This window comes from Sipha flava, unplaced genomic scaffold, assembly GCF_003268045.1.
Source record: "Sipha flava isolate LNK unplaced genomic scaffold, YSA_version1 1_pilon_pilon, whole genome shotgun sequence".
NCBI lineage: Eukaryota > Metazoa > Arthropoda > Insecta > Hemiptera > Aphididae > Sipha > Sipha flava.
Window position 1 is genome coordinate 1,373,950 of NW_020272783.1, and position 27,538 is coordinate 1,401,487.

The following is a 27,538-nucleotide window of genomic DNA, read 5'->3' on the forward strand; positions in this document are numbered from 1 at the left end:
AGAAGCAAATAAACAAAATTGTCAGTGAGTTATAAAAACCGAAACATTGTTAGAAAAAAAAAATTGTTGCCTTGTCCATCACTTATAAGTTATAACTAATGATATCACACCTGAGCCACGAGATTATAAAAGTAGATTAACTAATACACACACGAACACCCTGAATCACACAGCACTATTATTTACCTTATGTATAAATTGCATTGTCCACATAACGGCACTCTTGCACCCGGGGTCAAATTTTGTGGATTCAACACTCCGCGACCCCTTTTGGGGGCAGTAAGACCTGCCGAAGCACCGGTTCTTCCCGTTGGCTGACCACCTATATCGGGTTGGGGTATAGGTGTTGGAATATATTTAGGTTGTTGCTTTTTTGTAAAACATGTTAATTTTTTAGATAACAATGAAGCAGGTAATGATGTTTTAGGCATAGGGCCGACCGGTTCTACAGTATTAACATTAGTTACCAACATTTTAGGAAATGGTGGTGGAGAAGAGATAGGCATAGGAGAAGTTATAGAAGATTTAGCGTTGGATGTGTTATTAGGTGAAGCGGCTTCAAAATTACTCGATATTATGATATTGGGATCAGTATTTTCAAATTTAGATGTACATCCTCCTAAAGAAGATGGTTCAAATCCCAAGGTAACCACTTTTGTATTTATATTACGTTCTTGTTTTAAAAATGTTTCATTTTTAATAGATCCTTTGGAAGTAAATGTTGATACTTTATCTTGAATTCCCGGACCAATCTTTTTCTCAGGGAATTTTTCACTGGGGATTGTAGCCTGATGAGGATTTTCTGGTATACTTTGTTGATATCTTGGTATATCTGATGGCTCGTGAAGACCAGAAGCAGTGAATGGATATCTAGGTAAACATTTTGATGGTTGTTCTGTAACTGTTTCTTCGTTCGCTGGTTCTTCAAATTCTTCGATTTTTGGTACATCAAAATTTAATTCTTCGATGTATTCAAAGTCAGGTTCATTCCGATCAAAATCTCCTGCTGCTGTTGATAATTTCAGCTCATCAGAAACCGGAGGAAATGATTTTAACCCCAACATTGCTATTTGTTCTTCTTCCGAATCAACTGCTGATATAGGTGAGTATATTAAAGACCGAGTCATAAGTAAAGGTACAGCCGGCTCTTTTTTATTATATCCATGCATATATCTAACAGGATTGTTTCCTATAGGTCTTGCTGGTATTTTAGATTCAGGTAATTTATAACTACGATCTGGAGCTACTGTTAATGCATCTGCCATGGTCATTGATTTTTGTTCTTTAACGAGTTCTGTTGGTTTTGATACGAATTCAGAAGCGTCCACAAAAGAAGGGAGAGGAGAATAACTTCTATCAGGAGCTATTGTTAATGCAGCTACCAGTGGCGATTCTGCTCTTTTGTTTTCAACTACAGGAGTCACTAATTTCGATCTAATTATAGGTTCAGCATTATCAATATGAGAAGTCTGTTGATTTTGTATTATATCAATATTTTCAAATTTTGAATCTTCATTTTCATGGAACTTTGGATTATAATTTTGTGTAACCTCTTTCAAGTATTCAACTGTAGATTGAGGTATAAGTTGATCTTGTCCGACATTTATATCGGATTTTTCGGATTTTGAAACTTCATATTCATTGATATTTTGAACACAATTTGGTTCAACAATTTCTAAGCATTCCACTGTTGTTTTTGAAATTGTACTTTCTACTTGATTAACGGCAGAAGAAATTAAACACGGTGATTCAGTTTCGGCGTTGATTTTGTGTAGTGGTTGTGGTGTAGAAGTCTTTGATCTACAATAAGCTTTAAATTCTGGTGGCATTTCTGGTGGAAATATCACTAAATGTGTTGGTGAAATGGATCTGATAGGATTATTTGGTGGTAAAAGTGATCGAATTTCTTGAGATACCTCTGAAGTATGGGTTTCTGGATGATTATATTTTTGGATTGGAGACTCAGATCGCTCTTTTTTGGAAGATTCTATCAACATTTGTGTGGAAATTGAAGCACTTAACGTTTCTTTGCATTGATTTAGTGTACGAGATATACTTTTCGCACACTCAGTGGAACATATGTTGGAGTCAGTAGTCAATGGACTTAACTTCACAGGACAAAAAGCAGAACCGGTCGAAGGTTTTGGTTTTAAGAAAGGTAATCTTGGTTGGGGGTTAATAGAACTTTTAAACGCATCTATCGTTAGTATTTTAAGGTAAAAACCAAATAAAAAATTTCAATTAATTTTTATTCTGTCAAAAATAAAATATATATTTAATATATTATTCTTAACTTAAGTGGAAAATGTCTAGCCTAAAATTAACAGCGGTGAATTAAATAGTAATATTATACATTAACTTAAAATTTTAAATTTTTTTTATTTTTTTATTGACATTTTTAATTTTAAATATTATAAAATAAAAAAATTTAAAACATCAAACTTTATATGAAAATATATTAGTATTAAAGGATAAAATTGCTATGAAATTGAACATAAAAATTAAAATGCGATCAGAAAGAATTGTTATATGGAATTATTTAATTACGAATTTTGATGTGATTTCTCAGGAATCGGGTTTGTACATTTGAGTAAAATTTAGAGTCGAAGGAAAATATGCACTAGAAAAAAATGGAACAGCCTTACTCAATTTTACAGCACTTGAATGATTACTCTTGATATAGGAGCCGCTATCCACTGACCTAAATTTGTTACTTAGATTTTCGACGATATTGTTATTACCACCAGATGGTTGTTTTAAAAATGGAGTGTCAACAATTGAAGTGTTTGATGTGAAAGTAGACACTTTATTTTTAATACCAGGACCTAAAGGCCTATTTATAGTTGATTTGTTATCCAAATTTGATGATTGTTGTGGTTTAGTTAAGTCTTGTTTAGTTTGTAAATGATTAAACGATACATTTTGATCTGAATTAGTAGGTATATCTTCATTACGAGTTTTGCACTGTTTCTCAAAATTAGGCACTTGAGTAATAATAGTTTCATTGTAATTCGATTTGCTTTCTACTGGTTTGTAGGGACCAGAAATGATTGATTTTTCACTTAAAGATGATAAAGGTTTAAATGAAAAACTGGTAATTTTTGCCGATTGTGAACTCGAAGTTGGTATTGGCTTAGGTGATGGTTGATTATTCTTGGATGATATATTAGATATTTTATTATTATATCCATGCATATATTTAACAGGATTATCTCCTATAGGCCTCGTTGAAGATTTTATTTCAGATGGCTTTAAATCTAAACTTTGAGGTAATACAGATTTATCAATAAAATGCATTGGTTTTTTAATATCTTTTAAGTCATTTTTAAATGGTGTTGGTTCAAGCTCAGATGCATATACAAAAGTAGGCAGAGGAGAAAAGTTTCTTTCAGGAGCTATCTTTAACGCTGCTATTAATGGCGATTCTGGTCTATTTTCATTTTCTCTAGGTAATGATATCCAAGGTGTTGGTTTTATAATAGATTCAGTCATAACAATTGGAGTAAATGGCCGATCAGGAGCTATTTCCATAGCTGCACTAATTGGACCATTCAACCATCTCGAATCATGAATTGTTGGTAAATATTTCAAATTTTTTATCTGAGAATATCCATCTGCACTTTGAGAAAAAATATTTCTTTCTTGAGAATTACTTTTAAAATTAATTGGAAAAACGGGTTCTGTCACAGTAATGGTTTGATTTTTTGGCTCGATTGTTGGTGATTTTAAATAAGTGTGGTATTGTGTTGGTATCTCAGGTGGAAAAGTTATCAATTGATGCGGTGAAATAGCTCTAGTATTATTATTCAGTGGCAATAAAGATTGGATTTCATGGGGCACCTCTGCAGAAGTGAAATCTTGACCTTTATCGTCTGGAATTGGTGATTGGGGTCTTCCTTTTTTTGTTATTTCTATTAATAACTGATCTACAATTGAATCATTTAATGAATGCTTAAATTCGTTCATGGTGCGGTTCACTTCTTGAGAACAGATGGATGCACGTTTTCCAGAATTATAAGATACTGATTTAGGTACTACGGGACAAAAGGCAGAACCGGTCGATGGTTTTGGTTTTAGGAAGGGTAATCTTGGTAAAGTGTTAGTTTTATACTTGGAACCTTCTAAGTTAGCAAATTAAGGCAAAAAACCAATGAAAATAAAGATTGATTAATTGGTTTTTTTGTGTGTTTATAATAAAATATACATATTTATAAGCATTATTTTCTAAATAATATGTAAGCTTAACAATAGTATTACATTCTTGTAAGTATTCATTTATATATTCATTTAAGCCTGTTACCAAAACCTTAATATTTAAAAACCTCTACACATTTTATGTTCTGACTTTACATTATATTAAATTATTTAATTCAAACAAAAACGGTGAATAAAAAAAAAGCTTTTCAAAATCATTAAAACAAAACAGAAGCTTTGGATAATTATACAGATATCTAAGAAATCATCGTGACCGAAAAAGGACGAGGTTTGGAGTTGAATGTTTTTATGTCTGAAAAGTGAAAATAGTATGATTTAATTTTCGAAGTTTTTTAATGTTAGTAATATTTATATACTATTTTTAAAATTTTATATTTTTAAATATATTAACCGTTTTTGCTTTTATTAAAAACTGATATCCACAAGTTAAATTTAAATTAACTAAAAATGTATTTTTCTCATTTCGATTTGACTCGGTCAGAATATAATAGTTAGTTTATCTACAGAAATACCGATTCCATAATCGACAGTATAAATTTTAAATGTATTAATAGGTTTAAGAATGTATTATATACTAGTGACCTAAGTACTCATTACCTGCTTACTAATACTTAATACTTTGATCATAAAACAATATTTATAGATGTATACTATATTTTATAATATTTCATGTTTTAATAACATAATTTCAATTATGGAATGGTTTATTATGCACCTGTTATTTTAATATGCATCAATAAATATTTTTATGATTAATAAAAGGTTACCTGTAAAAAGAGATTTTGTTTTCAATTGAGAGTTGAATCCTACAGAAAAAGAAGTATGTAAAATTTATTTGCTATGCAATTTTTAATTTTTATAAAATTTTATTCTTTTTCATTTATTTTTTTATTTTTATGAAATATTAAATAATAAACACCAGCCCTTTTTAATATAGCACTGGAATCAGTAATGAGAGAAACTTTGGATGGAGCAAAGGGAATCAAAATGGAAAATGACCAGCAACTGGTAGTGGCAGGATACGCAGACGATGTTATAATAATGGCAGAAAGCGAGGAAGACCTTAAAAGAATTACGAGTAAACTGATAGAAAATGGTGAAAAATTTGAATTAATGGTGAATGAGGGAAAACCAAAGTACATGATAGTAACGAGACATAATCATGAATTAAGACATTTGAAAGTGAATAATTATAACTTTAAAAGGTTAGCAAACTTCAAATATTTAGGGGTAAATATTAATGAGAATGCTGACAGTCACAAAGAAATAAGACTAAGACTGGTAACGGCAAGTAAATGCTACTTTGGATTAGTACCCCTACTCAAGTCAAAACTACTGTTGTGGAAAACGAAAATAACGTTATACTAAATTCTGATAAGACCGGTAACACTATACGCCTGTGGCGCATGAGTAACAACAAAGACGGATGAAAATAGACTAGCTACGTTTGAACGAAAGGTTCTTAGAAGGATTTTTGGGCCAAAAAGAAATACTCTAGGGGACTTCGAATTAAGAATAAACCGAGAAGTAGAAGAAATATATGGTAAAACAAATATAATTAGAGTCCTTAAGAGTAGTAGACTGGGATGGACTGGACATGTTTGGTGGTCCAAAGGCCCTATAGGATTGGCCACGAGATGGAAGCCGGACACAAAAAGGCCAAGAGGACGACCCAGACAGCGGTGGAAAGATAGGATTATAAATGATGTATCGAAATTGGGAGTAAACGACGAAAAAGAACTAGCTTAAGATAGAGAAAAATGGAGACAGTTCGGTCATTGCGGCAATGGACTTAAATGGCCCGTAAAAGCCAAAATAAGAAGAAGAATAAACCCCATTATCTCGTGAATTCAGTATAAAAACATTTTTTAAGTTTTTTAAAATAAATAATATTATACCATTAATAACTAGAATTATTTTTTTGAACAGATATTTCCATACTAGCAGAACCGTTACTAAACTATGAAAAAAGTCATAATCAAGGCTCGGAACATTATGCACTAAATATTATTAAAATATGTGTTAAAAAAACATCAAAATATGCGGTATAATATGCAGTATAAAATTGGAAAATAATTGCTTAAAAAATAATAGACTGACTACTGACTAGTGTACACTGTACAATGAAGTCGTTTGCATGCAGATGTATGTAGTATTATGACTAACAGAAATAATATCGTGTATAAGCTGATAACCTAATGGTTAAACATATTTGTTTACGAATTACCTATAGTTATACTATTTGTTTATGTCACGTTACAAAATATTAATACAGTGATAAATTTGTATAAAAATAAATACGGTCCGGTGGTGGTCACTATTACGAGTTCTCAGTACTATAGAGATAATAATATTATTGTTAAGTGCATTGGGAACCGGAGCAAAAAAATAATAGCCGTTGATGAATTATTTTATTTTGTCAAATGATATAAAACTTAGAATTTTGGTTGTCATATATCTAATATTTTATTATTAAACTATAAATTTTTTAAAACATTTTTGTTAAATCCATAAAATATACATATAAATGTTCTTAAACTCAAAGTATGCGAATTGGTACAAAAAATAACAAAATATGCAAAATTATGCAAAAACAATTTTTATATCTGAAATATACATACTATGAATCGAATTTGTATTGAATCAGAATTTCAATATGCACTTTCTAGACAAATATGCAAATGCCTAAAGTTCCGAGCCTTGGTTATAACAGTAGAATATAAATATAATAAAATTGTTACAACAGGAGTCACCAAATAATCAAATTTTTACTGGCCTTTAGATGAGCAAAGAAGAAACCGATAATTTAACACATAATTATTACAACGCTTGACTGTTGTAATAATTAATATTATAAATAATTTCTTCTTATATCTGTTTGATTAGGGTTTCTTCGAGAGCAACAAATATTGTAGTTGTGAAGCATACCTTAGCATAGTGTTTCCCAACTTTTATACTAATAAATGTCCTTTGGGTTGGGTAAACGACCCTCAAAAATATAAAAAAAAACCCACCTAATATACTTCACTATAAGAAATTTTAAAAATGTTAACACTATACTACAAAACTGAATACTGATGTACACAATTTTATATAATTTTGATTAATAAGGTATTTTACTTTTCATTAGCTTATGAACAGCGACCCATCAAAAATATTTTGCGACCAATTTTGGGTCTTGCCCATAGGTTGGGAAATGCTGCCTTAGCATATATCTTGTCAACTATTTTAATGTTTATTTTAACCAATTGGAATTATTACAAAATATAATATCTATGTTAAATATATACTTTTGACGTTGATAGCCCACTAGAATTGTCGAAAATTTAATGTAACCTTCGGAAAACATTAATTGGTGACCCCTGAGGTGTTGAAAGAAATTAAGACTATCGGAATACATTTTTCGATATGTCTAGTATAGCACAAAATGTCAATGTTTTTCAAGATAAGATTACTGTTTGAAGATAATAGATAGTCTAGCAACGGATTTCTGAATTATACGTTATATAACTAAAATTAAAATATAATTTTAAAACAACATACCACTCTGAACTTGGTTATATCCACCAGTGAATGCCGGGGGAGCGGGAGTTTGTTTTGGTGATTCATTTGGTTTAGCGTTCGAAAATACTTTTTGCGGAACCTGAAAAATATTATACTCAAAATAAATCACTTCATTGTAAATAATTGCCTCGATATTATAACTTTAATCTACATAAACAATACATTGTTGAAAATGTTAGTTATATTCAATTTGTGAAGCATTAATAACACAAATAAGTACCGTGTGAAAAAACATTTTGAAAATGTTGTTAATGATAACGATACGTAAACATATACCGATGTAAGTACTTTTAGATACTTTTCACATACATATATGTCTAGAATCTAATGTTTGGTAATACAATTTTAATCCTCACACATATTACACTGGCGTGATTAGAAAAAATTAAATATTCATTCTTTAAACTTAAACAAGACAACTATTCTTCATGTTCAACAAATTTTAATACTTACAAATACACAATACACTTTATATTTAATACAAACATTGAATAAATAGAATTAAATTTTTCATTAACATTTTTTTTTTTCTTATCACGCATTAACCACTGAAGTGAACTGTTTTATTGGAAATATAATATGCATGATTAATGACGATATCATATTATATATAAAGCAACCAATCGAAAAAACATTCATTTAAGCAAATAAAAATTATTGCTCTATAAATTCCAATAACAATAAGTTATATTATTAAATTCTAAAAAATTTAAAACCATCATTGTTATTTTTTAATAAAAATAGTCATTAACACGTTTTAATTTTTAACTTTCGCTCAATTTAATAATAACAAATGTAAGTTTTGAAATTCGCCATTTATTACATTGAATCTACCTGCATCTTGGGGGCGTTTACGTGACAAGGAGCTTTTGGAGCCTGTATAGTAAAAATATGTTATATTATAAACATTTTGAATTAGAGATAAATAACCATATACTAAATACTAAAATAATTTTAGTATATTTAATATTTACATAAAAATAAAATACATTTTTATGTTTTTTCTAATGATGGGGGACTGTGACTAAGGTCATTTAAGCCCCATATGTACTTTTGGTATCATATGTTTGTTGGATGTAGTTAGGTGGTAGAACTCATTGAATTGAATAGATTGTTAAAAAGTCTTCTTTTGAATCGCTAACTAACCCCATAATACGCTCAAAAATAAGCAATACAATATTACAATTTGTGTTCAACTATTTTTAATTACCTATATTGCTATATTTTATAATTTAAATTTAATAATATTTGATATTTAAATACATTTCTTACGTGGAATGGTATTGGTGATAAAGTGCTGGGTTGTGGTGATTGAGCTTCCTTCGGTTTAGATGTTATTACATTGAAAGAGCCTGATGGTGGACGAGAGCCTCTAATAAAAATAAAAAAGGAATTAAAATAAATTTATAGCTTTTATTATATTAAATAGAATAATATGTATTTTTGAGTATTTATAAATGGGTTATTAATCGTTTAATAATTTTGATTAATTAGTATCTATGGAATTAACTATTAATTATTAAATTGTATATAGTAATACAGCATTAATAATTAAATAGAATAAATTCAAATAAATTAAAAAATATTATAAAACATTATTTACTTAAATTAAAATTATTAATGAAATTAATTAACTGTAAAAAATAAATTACATAATAAACAACATTATTTGTGAATAAAATTTTAAATTTGGAAAAATGTAATTGTGAATTACATGAATAGATAAATACCTCATATTTATACCTCACTATATATATATAATTTTTTGATTTTTATTAGTGAATTGATGTGTACATCAATATTAAATTGTAACAAAAATTTTAAGGCGTAACAAATGTTCAAATTATTTTTTCCACAAAAAAAAAAAAAAAACGCAGAATACTTTCATAACCTACGGTGCTACTGTAACGGGTTCCAAATTCGGCGCTGGTGGGTTTTGTTTGGCCACCATTTTTGCATGAATATCGCAGTACAGTTTGTTATTAATATTGAAATAGCCCACGTTTTTCAATGAAGATCCACATGTAGCACATTTAAAACATTCGACGTGCAAACTTTTATCTTTGATGCGTACAAAAACTCCGCTAAATAAAAATTTAACCAATTATTTATAGTGAAATTGACAAACAATAATCAATAAATCCAAAAGATATTAGTGCTACGCATGTTAGTCTGCTATAAATGTGACTTGGGTACAGGTATTTAGGTTCTGGTTTGAAAATGACCGAGGAAAGTCCATCGAATCTTACATAATGTCTTTTCTGCAATCGTTGCACTCAACAGGCATATTATTCTCCACTTCTTTAAAAGGAGAACCCAAATAAGGATCTCGTTGTTCTGGCATGTTTATAGCTGCTGCTATAGGTGTCATGGAACGTGGTGACGTAGCACGGCCCCCTATCGCATGGCTTGCAGCCGAGAAATATGCGAATTTCGCTTGAAGGTCTATTTTTTCAAAATAAAATCAATTTCATAGTTATTTCAATTTCGAACAAAATCGAATTTGGCAGTTTTCAAAATTAAATTGTTTGAAAAAGTAACACCGGATACAAATTATAATACAGTATATTTAAAATCAAGAGTTTATCCGAATACTTATAGAATATTTTTTAAAGCGTCACCATAAGCACCAAGCACAATACATAATATTTCTCATAACTTACACGATAAGTCTCTCACAATCTGCGCAAATATTTTGATTAGGAGCGCTTTGTGGTGCTTTTGGTTCTGGTGCGGACACATGCCGCGTAGCAGTTTTGATTATCGGGTCGACAACGCTTTGGTTAACTTCTGCATTAATGGAACATTGTAAACGTTTTAAAAAAACGTATACAACATAGTCATTGAATTGATTTTTTTTTTAAATAACGCTGTTTTTATACTGCGATCAAATTATTCTTTTTTTTTTTTACCTGATTCTATATCTTTCGGTTGTTTATCAGCTTCTTGCACCATTTTAAGTACTTCACTATTGCTGGCCTCGTAATTCTTTTCATTTTTCTTGAAGTTCACTCTACAAGTAATTTTATTAGTAAACTTACGTTAAAAATTAAAAAAAAGTTAAAGATCTACCAACCCCAATACTCCTCCGGCTAATAATTCAGCTTGGGCTGTAAGTGTTTCGGCGATATTCTCTTCACTGTAAATTCCTACTGGTGTATTATACTGTTTATTAACAATAGCTTTAACAGTTCCAGAATCATTGTTGTATCCATTTGCAACCTATATGAACGTATTAAACATATTAAAGACGCTCATAAATCAATGTGGCTTTCTTAATAAATTTGTATTACTTTCGGTGATGAAGCTCCACTGAAAGGCCGTGTAACAGCATTATGTCCGGTACCAATTGCAGGAGATGGTGGGCCAACTCTGGCTAATGAAGTTTTTGTCACTGGCTGTGGAGATTGCGAGAAACGATTGGACACTGGACTTGGTCCCACGGGTGTAACTGAAGGTTTCCATGAGCTTAATCCACCACTAAAACACAAATAGTAGTTAATGTTTATGTATGTAGTTAATAGGTTCTTTACTTTTTTTTTACGTATAAGTACATAACAAAAAAAAAAAATTATAGTTATAGAAATTCGTGTGAAGTTTAAGAGTAAATTCCTGATTACATTTAATATATAGTCATGTAACTATATTATACAATTTGAAATTTAATTTAAATGATTCTTAACACTATTATATAATAATAAATAATTAAATTTCGTTAATAATAATTAATAATTAATAATTAATAATTCAACGATATATTTCTGTATTATATAATCTAAAAATACTGTTGAAATATATTTTATTATTTATCTATTTAGATTTTTACATAGTTTGACATTTTCCATATTGAGTACATGGAATATAATTTACTCTTAATGTATTTTTAAGTTAAGTTATTTTCTATAAAGTCGATTTTGTGAAACTTTATTTTGAATGAAAAATATAAACGTTCACGTTATGTGTGTGTACATTTTACAACTTTTATTATTATGGTATACTCGTATTTCCTTTCCAGTAATTTATTTACACTTGGCTATGATATGAAAAAATGAACATTTATAGAGATACCTACATAAAAAAAAAATTTTTGACCACAGTCATTAAAGTTACTTCCCTTTGGAAATATAATCAAACAAAATATATTTCCAGACATTAATTACTTGGACTCTATCCAAAAAACTATCGTAGGTGTATGTTACATGAAAAAAAACTTAGAAGGTATTCAATCATATTATTTTAATTATTAATTTATCATAACATATTACGGATATTTTTATTTAATTTTTTTTTTAATAATTTGTTCTCAATACTGGAGTTCATTCCAACTAAATTAATTATTAATTTAAAGTGTCTTTATTATAACATAACCATTGCCATTTTTATGGCAAATTACATGATTAAAGTATTAATTTCGTTTGACCTACCAAAATAGAATTTTAATATTTTATCAATATATACTATGTTTTTATCCATCGTGTTATGAACTTGTTATTTGTAAATAATGCCATACTAGCTTAGCTTTGCGATCCACTATTTGAGAATCATTGTGTAAGAATTATGTTAAAAAATTATTTTATATTAGTCACGTTCGGTGTGATTCAACATAGTTTCCTGACATTTTCTGGACCAAATGTATGAGTGACGTAATAAATTCATACGATTTACGATATGAGAGTATGACTCAGTTATATGATTCAAATGAATATTGTCACAATTGTGACTTACCGGTGTATGGTGACTTCGAATGAATTTCCAGCTCCGATGATAATATCTTGAGCATCTTTGTGTTTCACATCATATACATCTTGGCCATTGACCTGGACTAAGGCATCACCTACTTGAAGACCAGCCTTCTCGGCTAAACTACCAAAATTCACCTAAAACCAAACACAATGTACAGTTAATATTATTGATTGTATTATTGTATTATGTGACGTCCGTGGACTATGGATATTGGTCAGCAAAGTTCTCATAATTTATACATTGATACGTTTAAGGTGTCTGACTTTTTTAAGATGAAGCTATTGTTTATTTTGCCGTTAGAAAGATAAGAAAGATAATATTTATTGACTATAGATTTTACGCGATAAATTTTGGATAATATTATCACGAAAATAAAAATCGCAAATCGTAGTTGCTATGAAAAATCTTAAAATGTTTTGATCAAATGAAAATGGATGATGGATTATGATTACAATAAAATGATGCCGCCCCTTAATTCCGAAAAAATTTGCAGCTCGAGGCGATGTTACTCTCTCGCTCTTTCTAAATACGTCCCTGAGCGTAGACTCACGTATAATTCAATAGTAATTTATTTAAAATAACATCTTCTTCTTTTTTTTGCCTTTCTCTCAACTATTTTGAGTCAGCCACCCTTATGCTAAGCCTCCAATGGTCTCGATTTTCTACATCCCATACTAACACACCAACAATCCTCATATTATTCTCAATCATATTCAATAATCTAACTATATATCTATCATGATCTATCTAACCATAGTTTCAATCATCTTTATGTTTAAAAATAACATAAAATATTAATTTTTATATTAATTTTAGATTATAGTCGGATGATCAGAAGAGTAGATAATTTCTTTAATTTAATTGTAATTTTTAAATTCTGAATAAAACGAATATTAATACAATAGAAGTTTTTACTTTATTTATTTACAAAAAAAGATTTTCTTTCCTTTACTGAATTACTGTAAACGTATAATGATCAATAGATAAGAAATGTGACATAAATAACAGTTATCGGTTATTTAAAAAAAAAAAAAAAAAAAGGTATATAACAACTAAGTTTGAAAAAAAATGTAAGTACTGGGTTAGTTTTCAAATTAAATAAAATGAATCAAATAAATAATTTAGATCAGTATTATTTTTTTTCGACAATCATTCTCGTCTTCAAAATTGATTATTGATATTTGCATCTAAGCAAGGGCATTATACAGAATATCAATATTTTAAATATTTTCTTAGGTCTAATCCATATACATAACATATTACTATTTTATATATTATGAAATTATATGGAAAATTAAATAAAAAAAAATAGTTGAAAATAAGTTATGTTACATTACTTTTTATTTCTTAAGTTTTAGTAAAAATAAAATAAATGCACAAGTATATACATAGATGTACACTTGATTTAATATTTACCGTCTAGTGGTTCACTGAATATGATAAATGGACATTATACTGGTTGTATGATAGAGCAGGGTACTAAAAAGTTAAAGTATATGTATTTTTATTAAATTAAATAAAACTATAATAAAATTGCGATGGGTCTGAAAAAACTATGAGGCTGAAAAAAACAAATTTAAAAATAGTTTCTAGACAAATGTTTGACTTTGGAGTGAGTTCAAATAAAAAACCTGAAATGTATAAATACTCGAACAAAAAGATATCTATTTATATTTAATATTTTTCATGGGCACGTTACTAATATATAATTCAATTGTTTTTAAATAAGAATAGTTAAAATGTATACATTATATACTTATTGACAACTAACTTTTTCCAACTGCTAACAGATAAATGTATGATATGGAACAATTATAGTTGCTCAGAAGTATGTGGTTTTTATTGGTAATGTATTGTTAACTAATTATTATAATATAGTTTTTGTAGGTGAATCAAAGAAAAACGTGATTTTTAAAATGGGGCTATGTCACCCTGTGGTATGCGACTTCATTATCATAATGTTTTTACCTCGAAGCTAGTCTCCATAAAAAAAAATACGATTTAAAATGTAAAACCAAACATTACGAGGATATTTAAAAAACGGACATCATACAATGGACATTTAGATCTTGTATTTTTACTATAATATACGTTTAAAACGTACCATTACATAGAAACATAAGAAAAGTGTTGAGAAAAATAAGTTATATGTCTGTAAATAAATTATACTTTCCATGAATAATATTTGACAAAACGATATTTTCAATGAGCAATACTAGTCTTATAGACTATTATATACTATGTAGATATCCATCATCCATCACTTTCTATGTATTTTTAATTTCAATAAATAATTATAGTGCAGACGTTTTGGGTAAAATAAAAAAATAAAAAATGTATTTGTTTAAAAGATTCGGGATAAATACCTGCGGTAAAATAAAAAAAATATGTATAAGATAATTATTATAAATAATATACTATATATATAATTTATTTATCAATGTATATATGTAAATATGTTAAAATATTGAAATAAATATACATGTAAAATATATTATTTTTTTTAAATAGTATATTTGTATTAGTTTGAAAACTACACCTAGTAAGCAAACAAAAATTCACATAATATTATTTTAATTATATTATTCATATATAGGTATTCGTAATAAATTATTTCAATTTTACTCTCTGCTGGAAGAAATTAAATACTGGTAAAGTATCTAGTCACACTTCAAGAGAAATAATCCCTCTGCTCCATAAGAAGTTCCCGGACGGACTAATCTCGTTGCGTGACCAAAGCTACCCACCTTGATCTTGCGACTTGACGCCGTGTGATTTTTTCTTATATGGATACCACTAAGTCACGAGTTTACCAGAACAAAGTTCGAAATGTCTTGGAACTTAAGCAAGAAATTCGTCGTGTCCACAACGAACTTGATGGGGCAATGTGTTATTCAGTGATGGTAAATTTTATAAAAATAATAATCGCCTGTAGGGCTAGTAGGCAGGGTCATATACCCGATATTGTTTTTCACTGTTAAACCTCAATTTCTCTTGAAGAGAATGATATATTTGTTATGTTTTTTTTTAAATAAATAAATTTAATTTATAACATATTTAAATCCTGCGTTCTTTTTGAAATACCCTATAGATTACTAAGCATATTCTAAATAATTAAACACATAAACACCGTGCGTTAAAGAAACGAAAAAAAATTCTTTCGTTTAGCTTTGCTGATTGTAAAAAAAAAAAATACTTTCAATATTGTTTGAGTATTTACATATTGTACTCAGCACGTAATTAAACGTCTATTGTTCTCGTGATAATGCGTACCGAAACTTAACTATACCATTGTTGCTTATTGCCGTAGATATTATTATTATTACTACTATTAAGTACTGTATCTTGCATGCACTAATATGCCATGTTTTCCTGACAGTTTGTCAGATACTCTACAGATGCTGATCGTTATTGATATAAGAACCATGACGTGAATCGTTGTATTTGATGAATTCAACGAAATATTAAATATTAGCACATGAACACATTATATAAGTCACGTAAATCATAACTATGTACCTACATTGTTGAGCAGATATGATTAGTTATTTTAATTTTGACTAATCATTCTGTCATATATTTTATTTTTATATACTTTGAAATCAGAATATTTTAATAATAAGCGAACTTAAAATGATTTTTATTGTACAAAAATATTAAAAATGTGTATAATATATAATTTCCGTGTACAAAAATTATTAAAATTTTAAACTTTGAGTGTCCATCGTGGTCATCCAATTCATTGCATGTATTAACAACTACTTTAATATTGGCGTAACCAACCCTTAAACATAATTTACATATATTATAAAAATGAATATGAAAATATGAATACATTAATAATAGGTGGATTAAAACTTAATTACCAAAATAATACTTAAAAATATTATTTATCGACTGAAAAAGCGTTGATATTATCTTTTGATTGCTAAAATATATTTAAACCTATTTAATTTGAATAAAAACACCATTTTAATTTAGAATAATCAGCAAGGTCTAATTTTTATTTATTGATAATTCACATTTTAACACATAATTTAATTTCAACGCTTAATTAAGATCACCTAGACATTTTTGAGATTATTTTTAACTTGTATAATTAATTTATGTAATATTTTAAACTTCCAAATACAATTTTGGATCATATTAAAAATCTTTGGGCATATATTAGTTATTAATTGGGCATAAATGGTATAAAACAAATCTATAAATTAAGAATATTTAATTGGAAAATTTCTCATAATCAATAGTTTTATTATTGTTGCAAATGGCAACAACAGCTGTTTTTGATTTTAGGTCAAATACGTAATTGGCTAGTTTCCAAAACAACAAAATATGACATTTTTAAACTACATAACAGGTTACAATTAAAATCAAAGTAAAAACAAAATAGTCTAAATGCTATAAATTTTCATTTTATCATAGTTAATGAAATACTAAAAGTAAAAGAAATTTGTTTGCAAAAACGCTACTTAACTGACAATAGATAATATTTAATTACCTCTATAATATGGCATAGCACTATACTTCTATAAGTAATCTTAAAAGGAGAGAAATGAAAGTCCCGAAACCAAAACTAAATTTTGTTTGAAGTTAGTAACGAAGCTCTAAGTGCCACTATAAGGGAAAGTGAATTACATTATACTGAACTAAAAAAATATTTGATACTTCCACAATACCCACAAAATATTTTTCGGTATCTTGATACAAGATAATTTTCCCCACACAATATTAATAATAATTATCGAAAAATTTGTATATTTTTCTTTAGAATAAATTAACTGTTGTAGAGAAAAATTTGAAATGTACACTACAAAATAGAATATTACTGGAAATGTCCAAAAAAATTTTCAGTCGACGGTAAATTAAAACTAGTTGATATGGTTTGTAAACATTTATAAAATAAATAGAAAAAATTATTAAAATTAATTTTTCAGTCGTATCGCAATCAATAGTTTATCCTCCATGAAGAATAATATTTTACATACATTTAATTAATCTGCATACATTTATTTCAAAATGATTTTATATTTTTGTTAGCTCAAGCTCATTTTTATTTAGCAAGTTCTCGTTTAATTTTATATTATGAAAATATATTTTATTTACGTACTATAAATGAAATTAAAGAAATAGACTGAGAAAAAGTTATGTTAAAAACATTAACTACAAAAAATTATAAATGGGAAGTTTAAGCCAACATTTATTAGCATAGTTTTTTTTTTTTTTTTTTTGAAAAAGATACTTAATTAATAAATAATTTAGTAAATTGAAGATATAATAAATGAATTAAACAATTATAATTTAATAAAAAGTTGAATAAAAGCTAATTCTCAAATGATATTCTTAAAAAGTGCAAATATATAAAACAAATTAAAAAATCAGTTAAAATTGCTTTATACAATACTTTGATAAGAACTATATAACTTATAAAAAAATTAGAAAACTATAATGTGATAAATTGTATACCCTATGTAAAATAAAAAATCTTATAATAAAATAAGGAAAAATTAAAAATTATAATAATAAAACTAACGGATTAATATGTATCTTATCTTTATAGGATTTACTAAAATATTTCGTAGGTTTTTATTTTAAGCAGTAAAACAACTAAAAAACAGTCCATTTTTTTAGACATTACATAATATGAATAACGAATGTCGGTTATATCACTTACATTACAATTGATAATACACATGTACATGTCCATTGTTCAATAGGTTTATAATAGTGTTTTAATATTGGTATGCTGTGTACTAAAACTAAATTTCAATCTCCAATAAAAAAAAATTAAAAACCTAGATTTGCATACATATCTATTGGATACTCCGTGTAGGTACTTCATTGTTTTTAAAAATCCAATGTCATTATTTTTGTTTAACTTATAAAATTAATGTTTCACCTATCTATAACAGTATTGAAATTCAAAGAAATTTTTATGAAATCATTTAGTATTTAAGACTTATACATTTTATCTAACTTGAATTAAATAAACTACTATAAATTATTAACATTATTTACCACGGATTTTTTTCACCAAATTAAATCTAAAACACTTGATATGTGTTCAACAACAAAGTTTTTCCATACAATTTTATATGTATTAGCTTAATGCTCATCTAATTAAAAAATAATAAACAACTATCAAGCATACAATAATGTTTTGGAATACATCGAATTATGTCACGGTTTCTTAACAATTTGTTTAATATTTTATAAATGAGTCACGTAAAATAATATTTTAACCGAAAATTTAATGCGATTTCGACACCGAGAGAACTTTATCGTCGGTAGATAATAAAACCAACGTGCCGAACACCTATTCAAATGCTACATAATTTTAATAAGTAATGATAATATTTAATAACACAAAAAGTTTAATAATAGTCAAGTTTAATTTAACAAGTCTGACTTCTCGTATAATAATTTTGTGCCAGTGTAATAACTAACACGAAATATATTAATATTATATGAATTCTATATTATATATGGATGTAAGTAATTTAAACATAAATACAAAATAAAAAAATAAAGTGCTTTATAATAATTTAAAACTTTGGTTTTGCTTGACCAAATTAAAATATTTTATTTTTAGGATTGTTGGCAATACAAGTAAAAATGTCCGTCCACTATGTAATTTTTTATTTTACATACGATGCAAATAATAATTTAAAATTAACTCCGAGTTACGGTAGGATGGTATCTTTATATTTTATTGTTATTGACCTTAACCTATCATTTATTTCAGTAATCTTATAACTAAATTAAATTTTCAAACATATTAATATTTCGTGATGTTATTAAGTTTGTATATAACCTAATGATGAATTTTTTATTTAAAACCGGCCGTAATTAACAAAAAACTTTAGGCTAATCATTTATTTATTTATTTGTGTACATAAACTGTTTATTTATTTATTATTTAATTTACAAGTATAAACCATTTAATAATTCTAAACTTTAATTTAATTTTTCATTATTTTAATATTAATGTTTCAATCAAACATAATAAAATATAAATGTAACTAAACATTTAACTCGAACTATATTAATAAAGTATTTACTTGCTTAAATTTCATTGTAATAAATCTAAAAACTGAATTTATTTAGACTCTTAAAAAGTGTTGTTATAAACATTTTACAGTTTTAACGTGTATTAGATTTTAAATTTAAATTTAATTCGTACATTTTTTGAATTATATACAATATCATTTTATGCTAGATATCTTAAAAATTAAATCTATTACTAAGGATACTAACTTAAATGTCAAATAAATTACGGATTCACTTTTTAGGTACCTTTAAACCGATAAACGTGTTCATATTATCTCCATATTTAGCATTTAATAATAAATCAAATATATTTCTTATTTACAACATACAAATAGTTTAAATAATAAAGCTGTATACTAAGCCTTTTTTTTATAATACATCTTTAAATTGAACCTATTCAAAATTTTAAATATGATGCTTCCTTAAAAAGGAATAAACCTATCTTTGGTCTCATTAAATCCAAATGTTATTTATATATATTTGGTTCTTAAAATGATGACCAAATTCATTTTATTATTGGATTTATTTATATATTTAATCGACTGAATAGATGACTATTTAACATTAATGGAGTTTTTATACAGGAATAGCAGATGCTTACAAATCGTTTATAAAATTTGATAAACAATGAAAACGCAGCTATATATTTCTAAGTTTTAAAGTTGCTAAATTAAATTAAGTAATATTATAATATGATCTATTAACTATGAACACTATTTTGCCAAAACGAATTTTTGTGCACACATCACTATTTGGCAATACTCCCTGAACATGAACCGTTCTGAATTGTTTTTTCTTAATAATAATAACTTTAACCCAAAAAAAATATTTCCGAAACATTTAAAATTAACTTTATATCTAATTTATAATTATTTAGAATGTTAAATTTATACGATTTTAATAATTCATAGTAATATATTATGTAGATAAAAAATAAATAGTATTTTAATAAAAAGTTTCAAATACAAAATATCGTAATTCAATAGTATTTTAATGTATATAGATTTTAATCTATTTTCATTTGATAATAAAACTTTATTATGAAGAGTTGAAATTATTAAAATAATTATTTTTTCATAATATGCTAGTATGTTTTTAAATTAATTAACAATATACTGTTTTTAGACATGTTTAAATACACACTAATACATTAAACTTTATATAATTAACTATTAATTAAGAAACCAAGGAAATAAAAATTGTTTTAGTTATTAAAAATACTTAAGAATTGTTAGCCAATATTATTTTTCAAACAAACTCATTAAATTAATAATAGTGATCATGGATGACAGAGTGATATCAAAAGGGTAATATAAATTGCAAACCTTCAAAATATTACAGCATGTTACTTCTTAATACGCAGTAGATTTTTAAACATTACATTATTCTTATAAATTTTTATATATTTGACAAACTTCATTTATGTTTTGATCGTAAATTGAAATAATTTATATTAAACGTCTAACGTATGATTTTAAATAGTTTAAATTTTTATAATAATCATTATTATTAATAAATAACGATGTCTATAATATTTAAACTGCTCATGAAACATATTAGGTAAATATAGATTTGGTAAAAATGCATATTATTTGTAACTGAACGCGTCGAAAATTGTTTATTATATTATTTATATTAGGTATAGATAATTATTAAATAGTCATATAAGAACCATATTAGGTAGATACTAAACACCATTTTAACATTTATAACTTGTTTAAGTTTAAAAAAAAAAAAATCTTACATGAATTATACAGATCGATTTTTACAATTAGTATTTTTTTTAAATTAAACCATCTGTAGAAACGTTCCAAATAGAAACAGAAATGAGTTTCAATTACATCAACCAATAAATCCTCGAAAATTAAAACTATTAATACAGTGTGAGAATAAAAAATGATTATAAAACCATAGAGGTAGAATTTCAAAACATATCTTTAAGAATTAGTGTTAGATTTTAAAAAGAAAATATATGATGAACAATGTTTATTAAGTTCAAATAATATTTATAAGCCTAGGCGAATACATGATTTGTGTTTCATAATACATAATGGATTATAGACAATATATTTACCATGTACATATATAATAATAAACCTAAGTTAAAATTTAAATGATTATAATGTAAAATATTTCCGAAGATTGAAGATAAATTATTCTAGAATATTTTATTATGTTTGATTGATAAATGTCTTTTATAATGTATGAAGGCACACAAATAATAAAAATAGATTATTTTTTGTCTATCTAAAAACCTAAACAAAATCCACTATTCTATCATAATAAAAGTAATGTAAAATTACGTGGTTTTAAAATTACTGTAATTCGAATAAATTTATTATTCGAAATGCCCTTTTTAAATGTACACCTCTTTTAACTCATACATATAATAAACATAACAATTAAAGCAAAAACTTTTAATGCTTCATTACTAAATAATGGAAGTTATATATTATATTCTTTAATTAATAATTTGAATAATATTAAGAAATCTCTACCCTACATTTTATTGAATATTCAAATATATTATGTATAAATATAAAATTTAATATTAGTATGTGTTTTCTTCGACATATTTAAAATAATAATATATTTTGTAATAAGATATAAACTGTTCATTTGTATACATATTATTACAATATTACAATGAAAATTGCTGATTATTTTAATAGTATAGTAGGTTATATATTTGGACAAAAAGATGAACTCATCTAACCGGAAAGCACGTCTTTAAAATGTCCTCAATCAGCGTTGTTATACATTATATTGACAGGAAATTATTCTAACTTATTCATCGCTATAACATTTTTCGTATTATTATTTTAATTAATATGAATACCGTGAATATTTAATAAAACTTGTACATTATATGTGTATCAATATAAGATACATAGGACAGTAAAATAAACTTCATTAATATACAACTAATGCTTTACTTTCTTTACTTTACTTTCTTTCTTTTACTTAATATCTCTTAAGTTGATTTAATTAAAATTCTAGACATTTATTCCTGTTCAAATTTAAAATAAATTATAAATTGTACTAAAGTACAATATTTTTAAAGATAATTGTTATCACTGATTGTAAATTTTATTAGTAAATATCACATATATTTATTGGAACAATGTATTACCACTTGTAAAAACTGTTTTCGGTGTCTTATAAAAGATAATAATTTTAAAATTGTTAGATTTTACAAGAAAAGAAACCTTTTTATTGTAATTTTGCTTTCTCAAACATAAGTAAATAAATCGTAAATCTACTTATAGTTTAAAATGTGCTAATATGGTACATTTATGTGTGGGCACATTTATATTAATATATATATATATATATCTTAAATATTAAAAAAATGTATGAAAATTAAAGTTAGTCCGTCTGGCTATTCTATCCAGCTGATTTTCTTCATTTTTTTTTTTCTAAATGAAAGGTATTTCTTAAAAGATACATATATGTCATCAATCATTGAAATTTACTCAACTCCCACCAATGCGATTTTGCCCTGTACATTTCTTATGGGACACTTTTACTCAAACAATTTGAATTCTCTTACTCTTCTTCTAATGAATGGATCTTGATCGTTTCAATCTTAGAACACTCAGTGGATCAAACTCTATCTTTTTAACTATTAACTGTTTAAATTCGTTGAGTTTGAGAAAAAATTATGCGTGCACAATCAACTTTATATTCAATTTTTTCAATATTTTTCTACACTCAAACCTCTATAACTATAATTCTAATAAATTTAGGCTGTTGACATAAGTCTAAGAATACTCAGTGGACCATGCTCTTTCTTTTAAACTATTAACTGCTAAAATTCGTTGAGTTTAAGAAAAGTTACGTGTGCATAATCAACTTTACTCTTAACTTTTCCAAATACTTCATTCTCATTGGCTCTTACCCAGTTATATAACAACAAACAACTCACAAACAATACTAATATTATTACTTGTATTAGCTAATATTGTCTAGAAAGAAGCACTGTAAAATAATTTCATGTAATAATTACACCCTCTCATATATAGTCTATCCTAATGTTGCGGAACATATATTTGAATAATGTATTATTTATGTATTGATTCGATTGCATCTATACTTTTTATTATATAAATAAATTATCTATTGCGAATTTTCGCAATGGGTATACTAGTTTATATTAACATGTACATATTTTCCTTTAAAAAATTATTGATTAAGTAATTTTTAATAATATTTATTACACTAATATTTATTTGTTAACATATGCCAAAACATTTTTACAGATTTTAAAAACGAAAAGATATTAAATTACAAAAACGTTTGAATACTAAGTTAAATAATATTTTTCAGAATATTATAGATGTAAAACATCGACCGTATTAGCAAGTTTTTATTTTCCATGACGAGTAAATAATGTCAACCTAATGATAATATTATAAACAAGTGTTATTTAAACAAGTGTTAAGCCATTTGCGAATGAACATAGGTTGAAATTATTTTTATTATAATAGATATGCCTTCATAATCTGGTAAACTATTTATTATGGACTTTTATCGAGCTAGAAAATATTTTAAGCAAAATATTAATTTGCTTAACCATTTTTAAATGAATATTTAAACAATAAAAATCTTAAAATTATAATTATAAAAAATATTAATATATTATAATATTATATTAATAATAGTACATAATTTTACATTTGTTTAAAGTAAAATATTATAGGCTATATTTTTTGTATCAAAAATCTTCTTGCATTTTCTATATATTTTTAAATATTATTCAATGCAAATATACCGAATAAATGTACAAATATATTCATATTCATTTTATAAATTTAAATAAAATGTTTCATATTTATACATAATATGGTATACAAAATACAAATGATAAACCGAAAACGCATTATATTGATTAGGTACAAGGAGTGAATGTTTTCAACATCCTTAATCAATAGCAAAATATAATAGTTATTTTGCATTTATTTTCAATTATCTATAATGACCAACCGTGCTGTGATATGACCTAATGTTGAATTATATTTACATATACATATATATATGCATGTCTAATATTATTTAGATACATCTAATACAGCCTACGGGGTCATTGTAATCGTGGGAGAATCGTGATTTACTAGAGTCGCAAATGTCATCACGGGCATAATAGATTTTTAGGATTTTTTTTTGTTTCTGCTTCGCTGCCAAACCAGTACGCTGCATCTAAGATAATTATCCATGCAACTCCTCTGGACCATAAAGTTTACACTCGCAGTTTCACATCAATAATGGCTCGGAAATATATAATTTTAATACAAGGAGATACATTTTTACAGATGTGTAATGGATAATTGGGTTAATTGCAAATTAATGTCTAGAATATATAACAAGCGAACATCTTGTAACAGTGGGAACTTTGCCCAAATTAGAGAAGGCCAAAATACGTACAGATACATAAATAGAAAATACTCTATACTCTTGGATAGTCATGTGGTAACTTATACTGATGGAATAGGCTCAATACATTGGATTTTCTTGAATGGAATTTATATTGGATAAAGTAACGCAGTAACATCTTGATTTAGAAATGTATCACAAATCATGAGGACAAAGACTTATTAAAACGTAAAATCAATAACATCATATAAATTAATGAGTCTGTAGAACTTGAATAAATTTCGGTAATAACAATTTAACTTTCCAAATATTTTAAATCAGGTAATTGTATTTGCGTTTATTTATATGTTTTAATTTTAATTAATAAAAATTACAGTTTTAAAAATGCAGAACATACATAACATGTAAGTAATTAGGTTTTTCTTTTATCTAGATTATACTCTAAGTATCATTAATTACAACTTTGTTCTAGGCCTAGATATACGAGTATAATAAATATTTTTACATTTTAGGCATTATTGAGTTCTTAATTATTTAAGAAATAACACAAAATGTAAGTCTACAAAACAGTGCATATTATAAGCAATTATAAAAAATTATTTGAAAGCCAATTTTAAAAAAAATGTACCTGATAAAGAAATTTAAAAAATGAAGTTACTGTACTTTCAAATATCATATGAAAATATATATGTTTAAATTTATATAATCATATACTTATAATTTAAACAGCATTTAAGCTTTTATTTGTAAAGTTTTTATCTATTGTAATGATTTATAAATCAAAAATAGTAAATATATTTTCTGAATAATCCAATCACATTAATTTTTTTCAGTTGTTCGGCCGTTGTATTAATTAATCCCAGTATAATATAATGCAAACCCTATTTATATTAAAATCTATTTTAGATGTATATATTAAATGTATGATACCTAATAAATATAATGTGTGTAACTATAATAATAATAAGTCGAAATAAAAATATTAAAATAAAATGTTTTATTATCTAATATATAATTATTTCAAACGTTCAATTTCATTATTTTCATACAATATTATAGCATCGTAGATATGAAATTACCATTAACATATTAATATTATTGTTGCAGTAAATTGTAATTGTATTATTGTAAAGTGTACATTTATTGATACCTATCATTTTTAATTATGTAAACATTTTTCAGATATTGGACTCGAAATAAGTACTTTCAAAGTAGGCAAAAATATAAATATAAATTCACAAAATAAATATTTATAATTAAATATGGCAAATAATTGTTGTATTGCATTTTAATAAACGATTAATTACGACACAGCATGCGAGAGTAATATATGTGATAATATAATATAAACCATTATTTAGTATATATTAAATTTAAAAATTGACTCCTTACCTTTTGTATAAGTAATGGTGTTCCAAAATCTTTACCGCCTTGTAACCGAAATCCCCATGGCGATGACTTATCGTTCCTGGATAGTTTCAAGTTAATTAATTGAGCCATTTAAACGATGTTGAATAATTTGTGTGAACTCGAAAGACACCAAAAAATAAAATAAATGTTACGATGGAAATTAACGTGGCAACAATTAGTTAATAATTTCAATGGTCAATTGTTGTTTAAAATATATTTTATGTCTTAATATTTTCTCTAATAATTTTCCGACTTTAATAATAGGGAGCAACCGACGTGAGCAAAGACTAATGCATTTCTAGGATTGAGACGTGAGTGCGCGCGCGTTTAAACTCGACGTTTTATTTTTGAAACTTCTCCAGATAAATTAAATGCGCTAGCGCTGACGAGAACGCGGTCGCAACGCGCATATCCTCTTTCACGTTATCAAGTGCATTAGTTGTGGAAGGACAGGGCAGCTGCTGTCGTTTGCATATATACACAGTGTGCTTGAAGTATCTAGCGTGAATTGATTGAATCGATTGAAATCGACCAATGAGTCGTACACTTTGAACTAAACTATTAATTTCCATTTTGAAGGTGTTAATTTTACTTCACATTGTAGGTTCACAATATTGACGAGGTGCCAAGATGGCTAAATTGAATCAATTTAGTCAACGATTTCTAACAAACTTTAGTCAAATAGCGATAGAAAATAATTATGATAATTTCTAAAAAATTCTATTGTCTAGAAAAACTTATATCAGTAAATTATTTTAATACTTAATAATACTTATTGTTTAAAAAATTTTTTTCTATTAAATCACTAATTTATTTAAAGGAAACTTATTTACGTTCAATATTTCTTTGAATTACATATTTAAAATCAATGCTTAAATAATGCATATTTTTCAAAATCAAAATAGCTTTCTTGGCTTTGAGAAATAAGAATGTATTTTATATTTAATTAAAAATTAAATGTAATTTATAACATAAGAATAATTTATGAATTATAATTAACATAGTTATCGATTATACTTTGGATAGCATTGTTTATGGTTATTTTAAGTAAAAACATGAAACACAGAGTTTTACGTAATTTTTTTTTACAATTTCTTTGATTTTCTTCAAAAACTCTTATGTGAAATTAAAATAATGTTTCTTATTTATAAAATTACATGAAACTAGAATTTTACAATACAGA

The 27,538-nt window shown here is 26.1% G+C and overlaps 1 protein-coding gene across 9 annotated transcripts in view; it reads right to left on the reverse strand.

The window, feature by feature from the left end:
• Positions 1–26,697, reverse strand: part of LOC112682103 (PDZ and LIM domain protein Zasp) — a 28,193-nt gene extending 1,496 nt beyond the window's left edge. Inside the window, exons 1-12 of one of the 9 annotated variants that reach the window (XM_025552588.1) lie at positions 26,338–26,680; positions 12,505–12,656; positions 11,073–11,259; positions 10,856–11,001; positions 10,692–10,792; positions 10,443–10,569; positions 9,675–9,863; positions 9,052–9,151; positions 8,614–8,655; positions 7,759–7,858; positions 4,983–5,021; positions 187–322 (exon numbers count right to left, since the gene is read on the reverse strand). In XM_025552588.1, the coding sequence (XP_025408373.1) occupies positions 187–322; positions 4,983–5,021; positions 7,759–7,858; positions 8,614–8,655; positions 9,052–9,151; positions 9,675–9,863; positions 10,443–10,569; positions 10,692–10,792; positions 10,856–11,001; positions 11,073–11,259; positions 12,505–12,656; positions 26,338–26,445 (1,427 nt within the window). In that variant the 5' untranslated portion in view covers positions 26,446–26,680. Of the gene's footprint in view, positions 1–186; positions 2,198–2,459; positions 4,122–4,982; positions 5,022–7,758; positions 7,859–8,613; positions 8,656–9,051; positions 9,152–9,674; positions 9,864–10,028; positions 10,225–10,442; positions 10,570–10,691; positions 10,793–10,855; positions 11,002–11,072; positions 11,260–12,504; positions 12,657–26,337 lie in introns of those variants that run through there. The other 8 variants (XM_025552592.1, XM_025552585.1, XM_025552590.1 and 5 more) reach the window with 8 other exon arrangements.
• Positions 26,698–27,538: the final 841 nt, after the last annotated feature.